Source organism: Notamacropus eugenii, chromosome 6 (genome assembly GCF_028372415.1).
Source record: "Notamacropus eugenii isolate mMacEug1 chromosome 6, mMacEug1.pri_v2, whole genome shotgun sequence".
NCBI classification, from domain to species: Eukaryota; Metazoa; Chordata; class Mammalia; order Diprotodontia; family Macropodidae; genus Notamacropus; species Notamacropus eugenii.
Genome location: NC_092877.1, coordinates 90,347,662 through 90,361,794, shown reverse-complemented (window position 1 = coordinate 90,361,794; position 14,133 = coordinate 90,347,662). Strand labels below are relative to the sequence as shown.

Sequence of the window (14,133 nt, the reverse complement as noted above, 5' to 3'; positions counted from 1 at the left end):
GATGCTCACCAACTGGGGAATGACTGAGCAAGTTGTGGTTCATAGAAACTCCGCACTATTATGCTATAAAAATGAAAGCAGGATGCTTTCTAAAAAACCTGGGAAGATCTATATGAATGGATACAAAATGAAGTGGACAGAACCAAGAGAATATTAATAATAGCAATATTGTATGATGATTAACTGTGAAAAACTTAGCTATTCTGATCAATGTAATGATCCAAGACAATTGTGAAGGACTTCTGATGAAAAATGCTATCTACCATCAGAGAACTGATGAACTCTGAAAATACAACATTTTATCCTTTATTTTTAGTGCTTTTTTTTTACAGCATGGCTAATATGGAAATATATTTTGCATGATTTCATATTATTTCACAGCAATATCATATTGCTTGCCTTCCCAATTTGTGGGGGGGGGGAGATTGAAAGGGAGAATTCAGAACTTAATTTTTAAAAATTAATAATAAATTTATTTTTATAAGATTAGAAAACCCAAGCAATATATACAAAAAACTCAAACAAGTGGTTAGTTTAGTCTCCATGAAACATCAGGTTAAAATATTCATAAAACATCATGTTACCTAATTCTATCTGAGCTGTAAGAATCCAAGTCTCCTTATTTTCAATATTGCATTCAATCTTTAGTAGCCTCAGTTCCCTCATCTACAAAATGGAAAAATAATACTTGCACTAACTACTTCATGTGATTGTTGTAAGGATCAAATGAAATAATAATTAGAGAATTCTTTATGAAATATAAGACTCAGAAATTATTGATATTTTATTGGAATAATCTACTTACTATTATTTTAAATATTACATCTCATTCATCTATTTGTCAGATGCTCAGATGCCAAGTCTTTAAGATTCTGCCTCTATAATAGCTTTTACATATATTCTCTTCTCTCCAACTGGAGGGGGTGACAGTAGGGGAGAAGAGAAGCATTTATTAATTTCCCACTATGTGTCAGGCTCTCTGCTAAGCACTTTACAAATATCATCTCATCTAAACCTCACAACTCCAACACGCAAGTGGTGTTATCATCCCCATTTTACAGATGAGGAAACAGAGGCATACAGAGGTTAAAGTGACTTGTCTAGTATCACACAGCTAGTAAGTGCCTGAGCCCTGAGTTGAACTCAGGTTTTCCTGACCCCCAGACCAGCACTCTATTGACTGCACCACCTAGCAGCCACCCGTCTTGCTCAAGTCTTTATTATTTCTTGTCTGAGTTCTGGTGAATAGGCTGCTAACTGATCTTCCTGCTTCCAATACTTTCCTTCTCTGATCCCGCTGCTCCACAGCTTCCAAAATGAGATGCCCCAACCACCTCTTAACTTTCCTACTCAAGAAGCTTCGGTGTCTACGTATTTCTGTAAGATAAAATACAGGTGGTGCAGGGGATAGAGCATTGGCCATGGAGTCAGGAGGTCCTGGGTTCAAATTTGACCTCAGGCACTTGGCACTTACTAGCTGTGTGAATGAGGCAAGTCACTTAATCCCAATCACCTTGCCTTCTCCCCTCAAGAAAAAGTAAATGTGATAAAATACAGACTCTTCCGTTTGGTATTTACAGTGAGTCACAAGGAACAATGGGGAGAGAGCAGAGGATTCGGTGCCAAAGGACCTAGGTTCAGATCCCAGAGCTATTATTTCTACCTGCATGACTTCGTGCAAGTAACTTAACCTCTGTGCACCTGAGTTTCTTCATCTGTAAAATAAGGAGGTTGGACTAGCTAACTGGAAGGTCCCTTCAAGTTCCAAATTTATGATCGTGTCGATTCTCCCAGTATGACCCCAGCCTATCTTTTTGGTATGATTTCATTAATCCCTCTCATATACCCTATGTTCCAATCAGACTTTTATTTTTGCTGTTACCCATACATGACCTTCCATTCCTCATCTCCATGCCTTTGCAAAGACAGTCCCCCATGCCCTTCAATGCTTTCCTTCTTCTGCTTTTCAGAATCCCTAAGTTTCTTTAAGGTGCTTTCTCCTACAGAAGACATTTCCTATTAACTATTATTGCTCTCCTTGCTCCCAAAGTTACTTTCTCTTTCCCTTGTATATGTTATGTACTGTCTTGTCTGTGTACACATCTCCTGGCCCTCCCCAAGTAGCACCTTAAAGTCAGGAGTTATCTCTTTATGTCTTACTATCTTCATCAGCTGAACAAAGAGTAGACACTTAATAAATGCTGGTTTTAGTGGACTGAATTAAATGGAAGGGCAACGCTATGGTACATACTTACCTTTAACTGTACAAGGACTGAAGAGCTGAAAACCCCCAAGGGGTAACTTAAGGAAATCCTGGGGTCCATGCTGAGCTTTAGGGAAAGGCCTTTCTTTGGAACCATGAAGGATTCTTTCTTCAGGCATGATACCACAGAAAAGATTCCAAGCTTATAAACCTTTACTTCAGCCCAGGTTCCCTGAATGAATTATAGCACAGAAGACAAATGCAAAACAATGGGGTACGGGAAGAAAGCCCTACATTTCGTCTGTTTTGTAACCCATCTTGAGCTTCATGTATAGTTAACTGTGTGAGCTTCATTGCTTTTCAGAGAAGACAAAAATGGTGAAAAGAAACCTCTTAGATAGTTACCTGCACAAATAAATGAAAATTCTGCCTATGCAAGTTCCCAAAGATGTTAAAGTTTAAGAAGCATAAAGACCAAGATTATAAATTGACTGACCACTTGTATTAGATGGGAGGTCTATATTGCTCCAGGGGCGCTTTGTGATTTCCCCTTATACCTAGGACACACCCATAAAATGAGATGGTTAGAATAAATGGCCTCTGAGTTCCACCCCATTAAAATCTAATTTTTATTCCCATTATGAAAGGTACTGTGGCTGTTGTGTTTAGTCCATGAGCACACAGTAGTAATTAAGTCACAGTGATTTTGTCTGTTTTCTTCCCATATAAGCTAGTTAGCCTTGATCTGTTCAGTGACATCAAACTGCACCCTCGACTCTAGGAAAGCATCTTACAAATATGTATCCTTGGAAATATTAAGGAAAATCTCAAAGTATGTATGCTTCTGTCCCACACAGATAATCAGTAGCATCATCTTCATATTTCAAGGACAGCATTGTTTGGCAATCTGAGGAATATTAAGAAACTTGGCAAAATTAAGGTATCGTTAGCTAAGCATTTACCAACCTTATGATTTCCTTGAGTTCCTTCCAATGAACTTGGGGTTATATAACTGGATTGAAAGTCTCTGTCAGACACTTTTACCATGATGTCTCTGTAATTTCCACGGTAGCGTGCTCTAAATGGGATGGCGATGCTGATTGGAAATGGTATTCTCTTCTCCTGGTCTGAGCACTCAACAGTGATGACATTGCTGACCAGTTCTTCAGAATCATTAACTACCAAAGAGCTAATACTATTTGTTATCTGGCAGACCAGGTTTTGTAGAATAGGTGATGGTGCTGTGATAGAACAAGCTACTTTGGGACTGGTCTCATCAATTGGAGTAACAAGATATCTGCAAAAAAAAAAAAACAAAAAACAAAAAAAAAACCACACATGATTTTCCTTTGAATAATTTGATTTACATGTGTATATTTATATATTTGATTTGCTAAGTGATTATACAATTTTTATTACACTACAATTTAAATTTGAAGATTGCTATAGAATCTCAGTTAGAAAGTCCTAGAGATCATCCAGTCCAATGCCTACTTACAGCATGAATCCCCCACACAATATTCTTGGTTATCCAGCATCTGTTTATACATCTCCAACAATGAAAAACTCACTGACTCATGGGGCCTATTCTAGTTTTAGAAAGCTCTAATTTTTTGAAGAAGTCTAATCTTCTATGTTCTTCCCTTTGGCTAAGTAAATCCCTATTCCAAACAACACCTCCACCAAATTTTCCCCTCATTCCTAGTTCTGTGGATGATACCACCATAGTTCTTACCCTGTAGGCTTGACACCTCAAAGACATCTTGGACTTCACCCTCCCCTCCCCATATCCAATCCATTATGAAGTCCTGGACAGTCTATCTCCACCACACCTCTTGCTCAGACTAATCGTAACAGTCTTTTATCTAGTCTCCCTACTTCGAGTCCCTGCTCCTTTCCAATCCAGCTTTCAACCAGCCATCCAAATAATCATTCTAATGTGAGTCTGATGGTGGGAGCCTTCTACTCAAAACTTTCATTGGATCTCTATTTCTTACTGAATAAAATGCAAATTTCTTAGCCTGGCCTTCAAGGCCCTCTAAAATAATGACTCAGGCATCATACAACTTCATGTACTTTATATTCCAATCAAACTGGATTGTTGCACAGACATATGATTATTGCCACCACTGCTCCATTTCAAAGAAGGGTCCAAATTCCTGGAAAAGTCTCTACTTTTATCACCACTTCAGAGTCTTTCTTTCTTTTCATTTAAGGCCTACCGTTTCATTAAGTCTTCCTCATCCCCTAACTCTCAATAATCCTCCTTGCCTTCCCCTCCCCATTTTCCAAATCTCTTATACCACTCTTTGGATCTCTTCTATACTCATCTTATCTTATGAATTGTATTATGTTTACTTATGTATTTTTCTTACACCCCCTCCCCATTAAGCTGCAAGGCACTTTAGGACAGTATAATTCAATTAAAGCTGAAATGAATGGTATAGACCATCTAATCTACCCTCCTCATATCACAGATCAGGAAATGAAGCAGAATAAAGACCTAAGTCTTTCCATCTCCAAATTTAGCATCTATGTCACAGTGCATCTCTGAATCTCATTTCATTTTTCATCTGTAATACCCAGAAGATGCTTTGAAATAGTGGTTGCTTTATGCTTGCTGAACTAAATCCTTTAAATATTTGAAGATAGATATCATTTCTTCTCTAATTCTTTTCTTCTGGAAGCTAAATTTCACCAGTTCCTCCAAATAATCATTAATTTTGAATCTCATCATCAACATAAAAGTGTGGTAGTTCAGTTTTAGAATTAGAAAGAACATTAGAGGTCATCTAGTTCAATTTTCTTATTTTTGTGATGAGAAAACTGATATTCTCTTGTCCAAAGTCACATAGTAAATAATATAACAAATAAATAACAGAGCTGGAATTCCAAATCAGGTGAACTGATTCCAAGCTCTACTTTTTAAGCCATACTACTCCACCTTCAGGAAATGTATTATCAGAAAAGAAGGTGGCCACATAGTGAAAGCAATGGGAAGTGGATGGATGGCCTGAGTGCAGTACTGGTACCCAAAGAATGTCACAAATACACTGAGTAGATCCTCTATGGCTTATTTTTGGGTGTACGTGCTCAAGAATAGCTCGGAATGAGAAGAAAGGAATGGATCACAATTGTAGTTGCTGGATTTCCATGCTTTCTCCTACTGATGGTACTGATGACATTTCATAAGTTTGGAAAACAGTTTAAATAGAAAGTCTATCATGAGCCAGCCTTGTGTTTGGGAATGATTCTCTCTGATGTTTGCATAATGTACTCTGGGAAGCCGTATCATGGCTAACTTCTTCCAGGAAGCCTTCCAAGGTTGAAAAATTAATCAGAAAAGGGAGGAGTTCATCATGGCGTAAAACCCATCAGTCCCAACTCCACCCTCTAAAATACTGTTCTCAGTAACTGAATTGGTCTTTAATAGACCTTCTTACCTTTGGTATATGAATTACCTAGGACCTATAGAAGAGAATAGATTCTTTAAAGTGTGATATCCATGGAGGCACCCTAAAGATTCTTTCTTTGCTAAACATTTTAGATTTTGGAGGGTGATGGCTTCTGAGCCTGAGGTAGCGTGATGAGTCATGAGCTAAATTTACAAATATATTGGATGATTATGTGACTAGGAAACCACTAAATGAGGAACATGAGTGATATAGGGTGTGGTGTTGGTTTTGACTGTTTAGACCTCTCCTTGAGTTACTTGGAGTTGTTTTACTATACGAAGTGCTTTGTTTCAGGTAAAATATGATTTCTTAAAAAAATACTTCTGGCTTCAAATTCCACCTGGGACACTTTCTACTTTTGTGACTATGGGTAATTCACTTTAATCTCCATGGCTCTCAGTTCCTCATCTGATTGGATTAGATGGCCAATAAGGTCCCTTGTACTTCTAAATCTATTATCCTGTAATCCTACAATACTCTGACAAAGAGATGATAGATTTGAAGTGCAGAAGGAGGCATATCTTTTTAGATATGATCATGTGTGATTTGATTGCTTGACTCTATTTGTTACAAGAGAAGTTTTGTTTTTGTTTATAATTACCGAGTAGAGGGGTTAGGAAGGAAAGGGGAGATAATAAGAGGAAAAGAAAAAAAAGGAAGGAAGGAAGGAAGAGAAGGAAGGGAGGTAGGGAAGGAAGGAAGGAAAGAGGGAGGAAAGGAAGAAGGGACATTGATGCATATTTTTAATGTGTAAAAGGGAAAAAGAAAAAAATTCTAAAGGACAGACAGAAAAGCAGGGCAATTTTAAAAGTTAATACGTTGTATTTATTTATTTTCAAGAAATCAAGCTCTGCATAATAGAAATTCATGGCTTCATGTGCAATTTTCTGTTTTCCTCTATGGAAATGCTCATATTTGTTGTTGTTTATTAAACTGAAAATGTCAAATAGAATTATTTTTTTAAAATACTCAATGTATTAGAACAACTTAGAGTATGTGGTGACTCTCTCAAACCACTAAGGTATCACTTAAGATAAAAGAGCATCTAAAATGTATATTTTTCTGGGGAAAATTACCATACCCCCTATAGGTACCTAAAAAACCAAGAGAAAATATTGCTTATTCACCTGATGTAATCTGGTTTATGGGAATCTTATTTAGTTTTATCAAAGATTACTAGTCACCTTGAACAGACAGAGATACTGACACACTGTGACTAGCTTAAAAATACCAATTTAGTGTGGACTACATCGAGTACCTTCAATATGTTCCATTTTGGTATTCAAGTCTTTTGTTATCATTGGTATAAGGGAGATATTCTATGAAAAAACTATCAACCAATGTGACAACTGTTTTTCAGTTTCTGATTTTAGAGGTGTGTGATTAAGTCTCATCCACATCCACACAGCTTGTAGATGTCAAAGGAGGAACTTTAATTCAGATCCTCCTAACTCCAAGAAACCCTTATATCCCCTGCACCATGGAAGAATAAAGCATCAGTTAAGTGCTTGCTATGTGCAAATCCCTTTACTAAACAGAAAAGGCGGTCCGTGCTTTTGGAGTAAAGTTTCAGCTGCAAATCAGATGAGAAGATCCCATTGTTCTTAGGGTACAGAAGCAAAGCAGATGTAATGCCTTTTCTTTAATGTCATTGCTTAATATCACTATTCCTAAGGCTGTTGGGTTCAAGGTTCTGGGCTGTCTCCATCAGGGTCTGAAAGAAGATGGTGGCCAAGGTACTGGTCATGGTTGGCTTGCCTGGAACATGCTGCCTCCTGTCTCTCCCTCAGGCTGCCTTACTGCTTCATCTAGGCTGACTTGGTTGCTTTATACGTGGCAGTTGGCTAGCATTTGCCATGGATAGATGGCCCCTTCTCCACAGTGATGATTCCCTAGATGATGGCTCTGAGGGCTGGGTTGAAAGCAGAGCTGGTAGTTTTGAAGGTGCTACCCCTCTCGGGGCTCCTGTGCTTATGTATCTATAGGTAGAAATTGGTCAGCAGTTGTAGCTTGAGGTAGTGAAGAAGGAAAGCCCCTTCTCTGAAATGATTTGGCCTCTCACTGATGGTTTCAGGGTAGGCTACAGGCAGATTCAATGGCCTGGGGAACATTGCTATTTCAAAAGCCCTTGGGTTCAGAGTACCAGACTGCTACTGTCAGGGTCTGAGGAGAGATGGTAGGCATGGAGGTGGGGGTGGGGATCTGACTTGCCTGGTATGTGCTGTCCCCTGCGTCTCTCTCAGAGTGCCTCAGTGCCTCAACTGGAATGGATTGCCTGCCCCACCATGATGCCTCTCATGATATCTTAAAATGTTTTTCCATAATAAGAGAGTTATTGATCTGGAATACGTCTAAATTTCAATTTATCATAGTTATTCTGTTTTCTTTCATATTTAATCAACTACTTCCTCTCTTAATACTGTCTTCTGTTTGAAATTATGATCAGTTTATACTTTACATTATCTTATACATAATTTTTTTCATATTTGTCTCCCCCATTAGATTAAGAGCTCATTTAGGACTTTTTGCCTTTTTTTAATCCCCAATGCCTAGCACAGTTCTTTGCGCACAGCAAGTGACTAACAAATACTTGTTGATTTCGTTGTCAAATCCTTGTTAACCCTCATCAGTGTGAGTTTTGTCATTGGGTAACATATCCACAGTAACTGGATCCAAAACATTTCCTTTTTCTATTGATTTACTTCTGAGACTGGACTATGTTTGAATCCTCAACTTTTGGCCCCCAAGGAATGTGATTTCTCTTCTCCCCTTTGTGGTACTGCCGAATTCTGCTCTCCCTTTCTTCATTCTAAATATGGAACATTTTAGCATTTCCTCTGAAGTTGCGGAGATTTAAATGAAGTCTTTCAAACAACCTTATTGTGATGTGTAAGGTACCACTATATTAGAGCTATAAGAGGAGTCTAGAACTAGTGCATCATGCCCCTTCCCAGAATATTTTGAATATTTGGCCTATATTTCCAACCTCTGCCAATACTAACTCCTCTACATGTCTTGTTTTCCTCTATTTTATGCAAGTTCCTTGAAATCAGAGACTGTTTCACTTTTGTATTTGTATCCCTAGTGCTTAGAAGAAATGCCATTTAGTGGATGGAGAGCCTGCTGTCCTGTTTCTGACACATAGTATCTGTGGAACCCTAAACTAGTCACTGAACCTCAGTGCTCTCAAAGCATTTGTCAAGACCATAAGCAAAGAAGGTGCTCATCTACATTGGTAAAGGTAGTTCCCTACCTGAAAGTTCTAGTCCAGTTCTATTGCATTCAAAGCTCTTGACACATAGTAAGCAATTAATAAGTGCCTTTCATGTCATAACATTGGTGTTTTGTTATTTCTGGACTTCAACAGATCTATATTCTGTCCAGTGCCTATCACTGGGCACTCATGTCTTCTTATTCTGTGTGATTTTTGTTCCGATTCTACCACAGATCCCCCTTGAAGGATTTAGCCACCAGATTTAATACATAATAATAACAACAACCTTCTAAATTTTGTCATTTCCCTAAATTGAGAAAGGGAGAAATGTTATTAATTCATCAGTCTTCCCCAGTATCTCTACCCAAAGACCTCCAGACTCCTTTCTTTTCTTATGATTTAAAATTCTTCTCACCCACCTCCCAGACTCCAATATCTTCTTCCACTGCACCGATCTCAAACTTCTTCCATTCATATAAACCTCAAATTTCCTTCACCTCACAAAATTACAGACTCTCATCTTGACTCACAATACTTAAATTTCTCCCTAGCAGGGAGCAAAACCTTTTCCAGCTCAAAAACACTAATATCTTCTCCTCTTAGAATTCTCAAAGCCTCTTCACCTCACACTTCCTCTCAGAAAACAAAACCAAAACCAAAAAAAATTACCAAAAATCATCTCTCCATTCTCATTACCTATAAAAGTCTGGCATAGCTTCTTCTAAAGGTATACTTTGTGCAAGTTTATTTACATAGATGCTACAGTCTGAGATCATCCTGGACTCCAAAACTCTGAACTGAACACAGTCAGAATCCTTAAATTACTGAGTAAGATACATTGGTCAAATTCACTCTTTTCCTTGGAACTGACATCTGTTCTATGCAGAACACACCTATAGGTGAGGGAAGTGATACAAATATAACAATGAATGAAGTAAATATGGAATTACTCTAGATAACCCCATTACATAACCTCCTGTTCTTGCTATTATATTTGACTGAGTATGTACTCCAGGAAGCTTGCCAGAACATCCCAAACCACAAAATATGTAGCTGACCCTAATAACCACAACAGCTGCATCCAGTCAGTTAGTCTTGTGTCAGAAATACATAACATAAACCTATAAAAACCTTCTGCAGCAAGCCCCCAAATGTCTTCCTTCTTCTCTATAATACCTCTCATATATGCCCCTGTCTCTCCATATACACAACTACCATCCTTACACAGGCATCTGTACTCATCATCTCTCTCTTGGACTATTACAACAGCCTCAAAAGTGATCTCTCTGCTCCAATGCCTCCCCCAATACAATATAACCTTCATTCAGATGCTCAAGTGATTATTCTACAGTAAGGGTCTGACTGTGTCACTCTCCTGTTCAATAAACTCCAGTGGCTCCCTATGGCCTCTAGAATCAAATATAAATTCCTTCGGCCATATTATTTAAAGCTCATTACAAACCAGTCCCAACCAACTTCCTTAGGTTATTTCACATGACTTCTTTTCATATATACTAGGGTCTAGTCATACTCTTATTTTTCTTCATTCATAACATTCCATCTCCCATGTCCATCTCTGTCACTCATGCCTGGAATGCGCTCCCTCTTCTCCATCTCTTAGAATCCTTAGTTTCCTCAAGGATCAGCTCAAGTTCCACCTTCTACATGAAGACTCTCCTGAACCTTCTAGCTACAAATGCTTCTCTCTGCTGCAGGTAATACTTCTTTATATGTATAGATAAATGTTATCTCCAGGTTTGACTATAAGCACCATAAGAACAAGGATTCTCAGTGTCTTTCATTATTTCCCATGGACTTGCCACAGTGACAGGGGGCCATAATCAAAACTTAATAAGTGCTTGTTGATTGATTGATTGACTTGAGTTGACAAGATCCTAACTCATGCAAACAACTCCTTGGAGTCAAAGTTTCATTGAACCTCTGCAGAACTGAAAGAAACACATGGGAAGTTGCATATCAGCCAGCCACTGAGGCCATGAACTTCTTCATACCACAAATATCCTTGCTTTAATTGTGTCCTTCCTTAAACCAACTCTAGCTTTAAAGAGCAAAAAGCCCCTGCCTGCCTCCTTTTTTTTTCAATATTCCAAAATCAAAAGGAAACTAAACAAAACAATCCAGCACACAGGGAATTTGCCCACAAAAGCAAGGGATTCTGCAGGCCTTGTTTCTTTCATTTTCTTACATGCTCTAATTTCATTTTAAAAATACATTTCTTCATAAATCCTACATGTTGTTCACAAATTCCCAAAGTTTCAAGCCCACTCAGACACTTGCATTAATAACAGCATGAACAAAAGCAAGAAGTATTAAATACAGATATAATGGGACACAACATCCCAGTCACTTCTCAGCTTTAGCCCTCCTTCCATGTTAGGGTTATTTTGCACTTTCTTAAATCTTAGCAGATTTAAGAGAGAGAACTGGGGATAATAAATTTCATATGTCCCAGTAAAGTAGTAGTAGTCAATGCTCAACAAATTGTCCACACACACATTTGGAAGGGCAGAAGAAGCTTTGGTAATTCTCTTGGTGGTAGGTACATAAGTGTGCCAAAAAGATCCATAATTCAGTGGGCCTATTGTGACATGTTCACGTGTTTTGTGGAGCTATTTGTCCCAGATCTGAAAAGAGGCATTGCTCAAATACACATGAGCTACCACTACCATGACCCAAATCCATCTCAATATAAATTATATAAATTGTATTGGATTTGTGTCACAAAGTAAATGACAGCAATACAGGTGACTGTGTTTTAGTCCCAGCCATCACTTATTTCTATGTCCTTTTTTCTTAACTTTCACATGTTCTCTTTGTATGTATATATAAAGATTAAATGTATGTATACATATGTATATATGTATGTAAATCAAATTTATTGATATCTTTTGTTTTTACAAAACTAGGAGGTTAGGTCTATCAAATAACAACTGATCAATTGATCTACCTCCAGATCATTTGATGAAATTAAAGGACATAAAGGAGAGGTAACAGATATAACACTTAAATAAAATGTAAAGCAACATATGCACTTCTTTTCTCCTTGGGGAAATATGAAGAAAGATTTTTCTATCAAATTTGATGGAATTATAGAAAATCTGTGCAGTGTATGGATAAAGGATCATCTGTATGGCCTTTAGAAAACAATGCACACTATCTAAGGAGTCAGACCAGTCATGGGACAGTAAGAGCTTTGTAAGTATGGAGAGAGATTTAGCCCTGCCTGGGAGTTAAGCTTCAGAGAGGAGCAGATCCAGTGAGTTCTGGTGGTAGCTGATCTGTTTAACAGAGCTGCTGCTCCCAGAGACACTAGGAAAGGAAAAAGAACTTGGGCTGTTCAATGCTGGAGGTATAAATTGACTTGGTCACATAAGTATTCTGTATGTGTACTTTTCTATTAGTGAATTATGTGTGTGTCCACTTTTCATACTGATTGTGTGTGTGTGTGTGTGTGTGTTAAGAGGAGAATGTATCCAGATTTATGGGAGGAATACTTCATTACTACTGTTTTTTTATATCAGTTACAGGAAATGCCTGTGAGCTCAGTAAGGTAAACCCTCTGAAAAGGGCTCTTGGGTAAAAAATGTAGCCACTACAGTTTTAAGTATTCACATACACTGAAGATCTTTCATCTCAAGTAGTTGTCTCCCTGGGTACCCACATATGAGTGTAAGTTGGGGGATAGCCCAGACATGGTGCTATATAGTCATTTCCTGACATCTCTCCTCAAAACCACCGCCCATCAAGCCTTTGCACAAAATAACAACAAAAAGAATTAAGCAAAGCCAACTTGTTTGCACCATAATTGTATCTATCTGTCAGCATCTTCAACATTCCAAACCCTCCTTCCTTTTCCTCTGCACCCTACCTCCCAAAGATTTTCAAGGTCATTACAGTTACATGCAATTGAAATTCATTTCAGAATCTTTTCATACATATGTAGTAACTGTGTACAATGTGTTCTTATTTGTTTACTTATTTTATCTGCTAATACAAGCATACATATCTTTCTCTGAATTCATCACACTTATCATTTTTTGCTGCAAAATATCCATTGCATTCATATACCACAATTTGTTAAACTATTCCTCAAGTGATGAACACTCACTTTGTTTCCAATTGTTTGGTTTTTGCTACCCCCAAAATTCCTGTTATGAATTTGTTATCATAAATAGGAAATGTTTTTCTGTTTTTTTAATTTCCTTGAGTTATATAATCAGAAGTGAGGTCAAAGACTTTGAATAGTTTACTGATTTTTCTGACTTGTTGCTTTTTCTAATATAATTCTAAATTATTTTCCAATTTCAAACTGACCAATTCCTCACTGTAACAAGAGGATATTAATGCTCCATTTTCCCACAAACTCTCTAACATTAATTATTGGCATCTTTCTTCATCATGGATGATTTGACCTTTTGTTTTTAATTAATATTTTCTCATTATTGATGATTTGGAGTATTTTTTCATTTAATTGTGCTAATTCACTAATCTTATTTTGAAAAATGTGCATTCATAATCTTTGGTCATTTATATGTTGGGGAATGGCTCTGGGGTTCATTGTATATATGTCTTAATTCTCTATATGTTTTAATATCAGACCATTGATATTTTATGAGAATATTATTTCCAATTAATAATTTCCCATCTTGCTCTAGCTGCACTGATTTTATTCCTACAGAAGTTTAATAATACTCTCTAAGTGGGGGGAAAATGATGGGAAAGACATCACTAATGCAATCTTAGAGTTGTGACAGAGGAAAAGAATTATGGTCAGAATCTATCATGCATTTTAGATTTTAAGAAAGATGACTTCCAAAGGGTCAGAGGAAAGACTGGATTCCATGGACAACAGCATGCTTCAGGGGACATCAGTCCAGGAGCGATGGGATACTCAAATGAAATTCTGAAGATGCAAAGAGAAGAAATTCCATTGAGCAGGAACAATACAATTTATCTAAAGAGATTGATGTGGCTACATGGGAATCTCACTAACAAGCATATTTTAAAAAGAAATGTATAGAACATGGAAGTAAGTAAAAGCCATTTAAGATTATCTGTATATATGTCATAATCCCATAAAAATATCCAGAATACTCAAGTTCAGAATTAAGTGAGGTTAGCAAAGAAAAGACCACAAAAACATCATGGTTGTTTTTTTTTTTATTTGTATGTTTAACTATAATGAAAGAAAAAGGAAAATCAAAGAGAGAGAACTTATACTTGCTACCATGATAACTAAC

The 14,133-nt window shown here is 37.3% G+C and overlaps 1 protein-coding gene across 2 annotated transcripts in view; it reads right to left on the bottom strand.

Moving 5' to 3' along the window:
- Positions 1-14,133, bottom strand: part of DTHD1 (death domain containing 1) — a 67,844-nt gene that overhangs the window by 39,503 nt on the left and 14,208 nt on the right. For both annotated transcript variants that reach the window (XM_072620442.1, XM_072620441.1), the window contains exons 3-4: positions 3,170-3,500; positions 2,256-2,435 (exon numbers count right to left, since the gene is read on the bottom strand). In XM_072620442.1, coding sequence (XP_072476543.1) covers positions 2,256-2,435; positions 3,170-3,500 — 511 coding nt within the window. The remainder of the gene's footprint in view (positions 1-2,255; positions 2,436-3,169; positions 3,501-14,133) is intronic.